This window comes from Nannobrachium achirus (genome assembly GCF_963921795.1).
Source record: "Nannobrachium achirus genome assembly, chromosome: 18".
Taxonomy (NCBI): domain Eukaryota; kingdom Metazoa; phylum Chordata; class Actinopteri; order Myctophiformes; family Myctophidae; genus Nannobrachium; species Nannobrachium achirus.
This window is the reverse complement of record NC_137825.1, coordinates 28,499,431-28,508,994: the sequence shown is the minus strand read 5'-3', so window position 1 is coordinate 28,508,994 and position 9,564 is coordinate 28,499,431. Positions and strand designations below refer to the sequence as shown.

Below are 9,564 nucleotides of genomic sequence, written 5' to 3'. Positions count from 1 at the left end.
TTGCACCCATTGGCTGCTGTGTCTTGGTGGGACAAAAGTCCTTTCTGTCCATCCACTACCATTGAAATTCAGTTGCTTCTTATTGTTATTTTGTGTATTCAATTCTCATTTTAACTTGGTTACAGTAAAAAGGAGCCTCTCAGCTGCAGTATAGTGACTGGGCATGTTTTTAAAAGTTTTTATTTCTCTAAAAATTATGTTTTAGCTAATTCAACATAAAAAAGGCGGAACCAGGTGGGGACAAGGCTGATTGGTCAGTCAGGGACCAATCAGAAGGCTAACAAAGGGTGAATTGTGTTCATTGGCACAACAAGGCTAGCCTGAGGCGACATGGCGGAATAGAACGCCAGTCTCTATGGTACAGGGGGAGTACTTTTTTTTTACAGATGTGCACGATTCTTTCATTGTTAACTATAGATTAATAACAGTCACTTCTCTATACTTTTCCAAGTCAATCCCCCATCATCACACACACACAGACACAGGCTCACCTCTTGGAAGAGCTGTGACATCTCGCACACCAGACAGGAGTTGCTCTGCATCTCACACTTATGTCTGTCAGAGAGGAAGAAGTCCCTGAGCAGGGGCGTGTGCGTGAGTGCTTGAACGATGCAGTTCATAAAACATGTGTTACCCAGGTTGATCAGCCCACGCAGACCTGTGACAGAGACGGACACAAATGCTTATTGTCGCAGAGATAAAAAGAATCCACTGAAGACTCACAACCAATTCTCCGCCGAAGTCTGAAGACTCACCTCTTCAGACTCCACCTCACCCCCTAGCATTGATTGAATACTTTATTAACATGTTTGTTAACAGTACAGATAGTACAGTCAAAGGTTATGCTGAAAGGGTAACACAAAAAGACCCAGAGGATTGTTTCCTTCATTGACTCTACTTGTTTTTTTCTCTACCACAAATGTTAAACGTGATTTAGACAGCATCTTAGATAGCATCTTGTTTAGACAGAATCTTAGATAGCATCTTGTTTAGATAGAATCTTAGATAGCATCTTGTTTAGACAGAATCTTAGACAGCATCTTGTTTAGATAGAATCTTAGATAGCATCTTGTTTAGACAGAATCTTAGATAGCATCTTGTTTAGATAGAATCTTAGATAGCATCTTGTTTAGACAGAATCTTAGATAGCATCTTGTTTAGACAGAATCTTAGACAGCATCTTGTTTAGACACATGCTGGGGGTTATCGTTTACCTGGTATCCAAGCTTCTTCGAGGCACTACATAGTTATCTCGCCCTTGACTTATGTGACTATTTCGCTTGTTGTTTACTGTATGGGCTCATGATTTCTCTGCTTATTACGATTTTGCACTTGTAAATCACACTGAGCGTCTGCTAAATGCCTAAATTGTAAATAGTAATTGAAACGTGTGAGAAATAAAAGGATGAAGGCTTGTAGAGAGAAAAAGGGGGAGGCTAGTATGCAGCATAATCATAAGCATAATTTCTACACAGAGAGGGCAATTCTTTCAACATAAGATGCTGCATTCAAGTTCAGGAGAGTTTGGAGAAGGCAATTCTCTTGAATCCTGCCTTCAGGTATGGCATGGAAAGAGGGCATTTGCATTTCTTTCACCATAGTAAAAACTGCATTCATGGTCTGGAGAGGGCACTTTTTACAGGTGGATAAAAGGGCAGGGGCTCAAGCCCACTTTGATGTCTATGTGTGCCTGCTCTCTGTTCTCTCACTCATCTCCCACTCATCTCCCTTCCCTTTCTCTCTCCCCCTTCCTCCATCTGCCAGTGACGGTAAACAAGATAGATGCAAGCTACTGCTGGATGCTAAACTCCGCCTCGCTCTGTCATTCCAAATCTGTCTCCCTGTGTCTTTTCTCTCTCTACCTCCGTCTCCTACCTCTCTCTCTCTCTCTGTCCTTCCCTCCTTCTGCACAGCCATGCTCATTTCTCTCTCACTCTCCCTGCACGCTCCCCAGCCATTGTTCACTCTCTCTTTCTCCAGCACTGTTTGAGATGGGGGAAATAGTCACGTGACTCAATCCAAGTTGTCCCTCTGCTGTAAAGATGCCAGCACTTTGTTGAGGGTGTGTTGTTTAAGCCAGAGTGTGAGGATGCTGTGCCAAGTGCAACAGCATCACTTGCTGTTGTACACACACACACGCACACACACACATAATGGTAAAAACATTTTATGTGGTCACCTATAGTACAGTTGGAGGTGATTCTCCGCCTCTTGGGGTTGTGTCTCAGTAGCTCTAACTCTCTCTTAGTAGGCTCCCACGATGAGTACTTCTCACCTACACCTGTGTGTGAGACACACACACACACACACACACAAACAAACACACACACACACACACACACACACACACACACACACACACACACACACACACACACACACACACACACACACACACACACACACACACACACACACACACACACACACACACACACACACACACACACACACACACACAACACCAAAACTTTGTTATGCCTACGGCACACAACATACAGTATGTTACAGTAAATCTGTCAACTCCATACGTACAATATCTACCATTACCTGACATGCGTTCAATATGGCAACACGTATGTAAAACAACAAGCACAGCTCAGTCCATTCAAACAACAGTTTACCCAGGTGAGCGCCTCACTGCTGGCTAATGAAAACACAAGAAACTATAGGGCTTATATACAGTATGTAAACATGTATAGAATATGTCTGTGTGTTTGAGAGAGAGAGAGAGTTTCAATTTTGTTGCACAGTTCATGTACCTTGCATTTTCCAGGATTTCCTCTGCTCCTCTTTGGCGATCTGTTCCATGTCTTTGTCGTAAATGTAGTCTTGGCACACAAAGCAGTATATTCCCCCGTACAACAAATCTATGGCTAGAGAGAGAGAGAGAGAGAGAGAGAGAGAGAGAGAGAGAGAGAGAGAGAGAGAGAGAGAGAGAGAGAGACACTCAACATCACTTTAGTGAAATGTAATCTCATAAATGTGTCATTTGTCTTGGTCACATAAGGTCATACTGGCAAGTGGCAACAGTGTCGCACAAGAGAGAAATAGCTTGAGGGAGAGAAAGACAGACAGATAGACAGACAGACACATACAGTGACTAGAAGAGACCAGAGCTACTGTACATATTTTGATGTATCTGGCTGGCTTTGATGCCAGCCAGATACTGGACTTATCAGCTCACATACACAATATCTGTTTAACCCCCATGGATAACAGAGAGACAGAGAAAGCCTAGGTAACGCTTCTCCACTTTCAGACAGATGTGTGCCTGAACGTGTGTGTGTGTGTGTGTGTGTGTCTCACACACACACACGAGTGTGCGTGAGAGAGGCAGTTAGAGAGATGTTAGCTGTTGAGAGGTGGGCAAGTGAAGGATCATATCCTCTCTCACATACAGACACACACAGATGAAGGGATAAGGTGGTGAAAGATAGATCACCTCCACCTATAAACAGCCTCCCGGCATTCATCTCTCCCCCTCCCCTCCCCTCCCTGACAATTCAATTCAGTTCAACTGAAGTGGATCTGTGGACAATGGACATTTACCATTTCCATGGCATCAAACAGTCCCAATTTAGACTAAACATTAAAAAACACAGTATGGATTCCCTCCTTCTCTTAGACTCTCTTTCCTTCCTCTGCTCTGTCCATACCTTCCGTTTCTCTCAGACTCTCTCTCATCCCATTTCTCCTCCTCCCCTCTTTCATTCCATCCTGCGGCTAAGTGTTTGCTGTTGCCATGACAGCCTGACTCTGTCATCCTGCGCAGGTGTGTGGAGAGGAGAGAGAAGAGTAGAGGACAGCAGGGCCGGGTGCAGGGGCGTCACAAGGGAGGGGGGAATTGAGTTACTAGGGCCCAAGGTGGAGGGGCCTTCATTATTTTATACTTTAGCTATTGAAAAATAGCAGATCTACAAGCTCACAGTGAGCTTGTAGATCTGCTATTTTTGAAAAGTCGTGAAAAGCGTTTTTTTTTTCGTGGTCCGTGGCCAAATACATATCATTTTGAGGGTCCTTCACATGAAACAATGTGATGAACATGTGAGCAACATAGAAACATAGGTTTTTCAAAAAACCTTAGAAGGATTTGAAATATTCAATATTAAAATGTTCACGATTTTTCAAAAATAGCAGATCTACAAGCTGCACCGAGTGCTGCGCTGTGAGCTTGTATATCTGCTATTTTTCAATAGTTAAAGCACAAAATAATTGAAGTGAATCCTTGTACCCAGGGCCCAGAATTTGGTGCAAAACCCCTGAAGACAAGAGGAGAGAAGAGAGGAAAGGATGATTGGAAAGGAGAAGAGAGAGGAGGAATGGTGAAGCAAGGAAAGTAGAGAACTGAAGAGTGGAGAGAATAGAGGAGGGCTTTGAGAGTTGTTAAAATTATTCTAAAATATTCCCATTTTCTCACTTTTTTGTAAACATAGCAGATCTACAAGCTGATCTTCCGTTTCACACCACATTGCGAGTTTGTAGATCAGCTATTGTGCCATATATGGGCATTAAAGGGACACAGACAGACAGACGGGTACAAAATGGGTGAGGCATGCATTCCAAACTCACTCCAGAATTTTCTAGCAGATCACGTCACGCCATGTTGTGATGAGTTGTGTGAGCTTGTATAGTATAAAATAAAGCTTAAGTGATTACAACTAGGAAAAGACAGCGCCATGACGCGATTATGCAACATCCAAAATCCCAGACGACGTCACAGTATTGATATAACATTGATATATTGCCCAGCCCTACTCTAGAGTTTACGTAATGCTGAGAATTTGACTGTATGCTCAGCTGCCTAATTGGGACTAGAACAGACCTGGGACACCAGATGGATGTGATCATTGTGTCTGGTACAGTGGAAGGGTCCCTGTGGGGCTGGCATAGGGAACAAACACTCAACTGGGCTTGGAAAGCAGATTTGGCTGTCTTACTCCACCAGAAGTTGGTGGTAACATCAGACTGTGTTCAACAGCCAAATAATCTGTTTTTCTCCCTGACTGCTGTGTATTTGTGTGTGACTGTGTGTGTGTGTGTGTGTGTGTGTGTGTGTGTGTGTGTGTGTGTGTGTGTGTGTGTGTGTGTGTGTGCGCCCCGAGTGCAAATGTAAATGCCTACATGAATGTATTTGGGCATGTGTGCACTCATAAAGGTACAGTATATACCACAGATATAATATCTGGCTTACTATACAGCTCATTTATGTTTTACCAAGTGACACAAGTCATATGGCAAAGCACAAATTTGCTCAACCTGTACACGCTCCCAGCACGGCAGTGAATGCTACAGCATCGTTATGACTAAGCTCATAATCCATGTTCGTTGATGTATCTCCATGTTTACATTTTCTATGTTTTTGTTTAGTAAATGTATGCCTTACATCATCATACAAGAGTGTCACACAAAAGTAGCGAAAATACCAGATAGCATCGGCTATTTTCACTATTTTAATAATGTATTTTTGATAATAATAAAAAGGAACAGTTTTGGACATATGAGGCATATGAGTGCACTTAAACACAGACAGTGGCAGAATTTCAGTCTTAAATTTGCTCGTTCTCAGTGCTGCATTCAACATGGTCAACTACCCCATTAGTAGGCCGACTGTAAAGCTGGGTGGCGGAACGTTCTGGCACACCAGTATTTAAACTGGTTTAAATCGTACGCGAAAGACAGAGACTACTTTGTGTCTATTAAGGTAAACAAATCTAAGCACTAAGCAGACAGAAATGACATGATATACCACAAAGCTCCATTATGGGGCCTGTTCTGTTCAACATCTGCAGTACATGCTCCCACTGGCTCACATTAAGGAAAACAGCAAAATATGTTACCATAATTATGCAGACAACACACACATTTACGTAACTATATCACAGGGGAATCTGGTCCAAAACAGGCACTCAGACATTGTACTAACCAAATCAACCATTGGTGGTGCAAACATCTTCTCAAATTAAACCAAGACAAAACCGATGTTTTTTTAAATCGGTTGAAATATGCTATACAAATATATCCGTCACAAGTGAGTTTAAAAAGAGTCATAGAGAGGACACACAGGAGGAGAGCTGACAAGTCAGTCTGGCGAAAATGAGAAGCTTCTGGGAACCCAGATTAGTCTGATAGACAGAGGGATATAAAAAGTGATAAAGAGTGAGATAAGAGCCATAAGAGACATAAGGGTGAGAGCAGAGACAAAGAAAGAAAGAAAGAAAGAAAGAAAGAAAGAAAGAAAGAAAGAAAGAAAGAAAGAGAGAAGAGTATTCCATAAGGAGCGCAGAGCACATTGTAGAGGAAAACAAAATGAAGAGGCATAAGAGACATAAGGGTGAGAGCAGAGACAAAGGAAGAAAGAAAGAAAGAAAGAAGAGTATTCCATAAGGAGCGCAGAGCACATTGTAGAGGAAAAACAAAATGAAGAGGTAAAATGAGAATCCTGGAGAGGAGGGACTGTCATGTCACCATGGGAACGAGAGGGGGGAATAACGATATGAAGGGAGGAGAGAGAGAGCATTGAGCTCACTAATAATCTAAATCTATAGATCAGTTCATATAGATGAAAACAAACAGCAAGAGGAAGCAAAGAGATACCGACAGCACAATAGAGACAACAAGGAACGAGAAAAGGCAAGAAGAGAGCTAGAGAGAGAGAGAGAGAGAGAGAGAGAGAGATTGAGGGAGGATATGAAGACTGCTGAAATAAGACTTCTAAAAAATGTTTTTAATGCAACGATTAAAAACAAATGCACTGTAAACACAGAGGGGACTGGGGAGGGTACACGACGTAGGAGGGCGGTGTCTAATGTAGGCTAATTCCACTGGGGTCATTAAGACGACTTAATTATGCCTGCACTTGTCTGTTGAGAATCGTTCCTTTTTCTCCCTCCCTCTCTCTCTCACACACGCAAGCACGCACGCACTTAAAGTGCTTTCTCAATGTCACACTAGTGTTGCTGTTGCATCAGTTGTGGCATTTAATTTAGCAGCTAATCTCATTATACTCACAACTGCACACTGGGGGGGGGGGGGGGGGGGGGGGGAAAGAGACTTCACACTCTATGCACTATACAGTACTGTATGTGTGACACACACACACACACACACACACACACACACACACACACACACACACACACACACACACACACACACACACACACACACACACACACACACACACACACACACACACACACACACACACACACACACACACAGAGCCCTGGAGAGCCAAACAGTGATTGAAATGGTTTGACATTTATCTTATGGCTTGGCTTCTGGAGCAAAGCTATATTCTTCCACTACAGATTTCCCCGGAAGTGCCGTTCTGCTGAATTCAACTGTTTAAAATCCAATTCTGGTGCATTCTGAACCCAGTTCCCATGAAAGATGGGACTGAATATTCTCAGCGAGGAGATCCGACTCTTGAAAAGTAAGAGCATCAGCAGGGGTTGACTTGACACTGAGGTCTCAGAGGCACTTGCCCATTGGGCAAGTACAGATCATGTTCTACTTGCCCAAAGGTCATGCCCACTTGCCAGAAAAGTAAATCGGACATAATAAAATGATAGGTATAAATTGCGCTTATAGACAGAAAAATCTATGTTTAATCCAATTGATAAATGCAGAGTGGCGACAGTCACTTTGAAAAACCTGAATGAGTGCAACTACTAGTTGTATAAAGGTAGAATTGTTTTGATTAACAGGCAATAATTTCAATGAAGACGGAACATACTTTTCAGAAGGTTGACTTTTCTGTATTATAAATCCTTCTTTTGAGTGGTCTCATGAAATATTCGAATATTTTGAGATATGGATATATATAAAATACGTTTTTAATATTTCACTGCATGCACAATGAATCTAGAATATATGAAAGTTTACATTTTTAATTATATTACAGAAGAAAATTAACTTTTATTTTAACTCTATTACATTTTTGGAGAAGGATCTGTATATATTTATACATAGCTCAATCAAACAGCAAAATTCATCAGAATGGCCCTACAGTATTTGCTAGTGGAGGAAGTGTACAGCTTCACTCCAGAGCTAACTTAACTGTCAAACCGTTTCAAACCCAATTTTGCTCTCCAGGGCATGTTGCAGAGAAGCCTAGAAGTATAATATTGACCTTGGTAAAGGTCTGAATGAAAGATGTTTTAGTTTGCCATGCAGGAGACCCGGGGGGATCCAGGTGTTTACATCGGGAGCATGTCTGGGATCATGTTGCCGCGTGGGGGGTAGGTCAAAAGGGGGTGAATGTAACAGACTAGCTGAGCCTGAAGTATAATATCTCCCTTGGGAAAAGGGGATTCCCCATTGCACTCAGCCGCTTGTAAATGCAAATTTGCAACTACTGAAAACAGCTTTCACTTTTCATCTCATCCTCTCCTTCAATTCTCGCCAAAAAGGGAAAAGACAATCCTGCATGTATTTGTGTTTTCTTGCCACTGTGACACACTGAAAGAGAAACTCAGGGGCAATCGTATCTCACTTCTAAGGGTGGAGTGCTGATGACATTTCGTGATTTTCTGACGCAGTGCAGCTATATAAAGATGTGCACCTCTAGTGCATAACAAGTTCTTAAAACACAGAATCCAACCAGCATTCTATGTGCACGGCGCCGGAATGTGTCATAGTTATAATGACAGATTGTGGTAAGATGTGGTTTGCATAAAAGGAAAGTGATATACTGCATGCTCGGACACCGTACTCAACCTGACATTCACAAACCAACAGCAAAGGCAACCATCCAAGGTACCAAGTACCAACTAGGGTCTGACATTTATGGATGGCCGTATGCCCGAGACAATAAAAAAAACTGCTGCGGGCAAGTGAAACTGGATCCGCGTCAATATGCCGACGGGCTGGTATGCTGACGACCTAAACCTAACCTTAACCCTAACCTTAGTAAAACTAACTAGTAGCTAACCTGCCGACGGGGGTGAGTAACTAACCTGCCGACACTAGTGAGTAGCTAACCTGCCGACGCTGGTGAGCAGCTAACCTGCTGACGCTGGTGAGTAGCTAACCTGCGGACAGTCATCCTACTTGGACAAACGGACCTGCAGAACCATGAGTTCTTCCCGGTGAAACCAGACGAAACCTACCCGGTGCAGGCAAATACTGTAGGCCTACCAATTGAGCGCAAAGTTTGGTTTTCTTTTCATTCTCAATTTCTCCCGTCAGCTGCAGGTTGATGGGAGAAACAAATTATAATATGTGCTGACCACACCTTTAGGCTGGTGTGCACGCACACACACACACCAACCCCTTCACTAGGTTACATTACTGCTCGTACTTGCCGTTGCGTTCTTATTTTCCTCTAAAGCTTTCTAAAGTGTGTCCAAATATAAAAGAGCAAAGTGTACAGGCATGATGGATGCACATGCTACTCCTACAGTGATCCAATCTCCCTCAGTCACACGCACACGCACGCACACACACACACACACACACACACACACACACACACACACACACACACACACACACACACACACACACACACACACACACACACACACACACACACACACACACACACACACACACACA

The 9,564-nt window shown here is 42.8% G+C and overlaps 1 protein-coding gene across 1 annotated transcript in view; it reads right to left on the bottom strand.

Annotated features, from left to right (window-relative positions):
- Positions 1–9,564, bottom strand: part of usp22 (ubiquitin specific peptidase 22) — a 29,311-nt gene that overhangs the window by 9,365 nt on the left and 10,382 nt on the right. The window contains exons 3-5 of the mRNA XM_080747157.1: positions 2,763–2,876; positions 2,180–2,281; positions 492–658 (exon numbers count right to left, since the gene is read on the bottom strand). Of these exons, the coding sequence (XP_080603283.1) occupies positions 492–658; positions 2,180–2,281; positions 2,763–2,876 (383 nt within the window). The remainder of the gene's footprint in view (positions 1–491; positions 659–2,179; positions 2,282–2,762; positions 2,877–9,564) is intronic.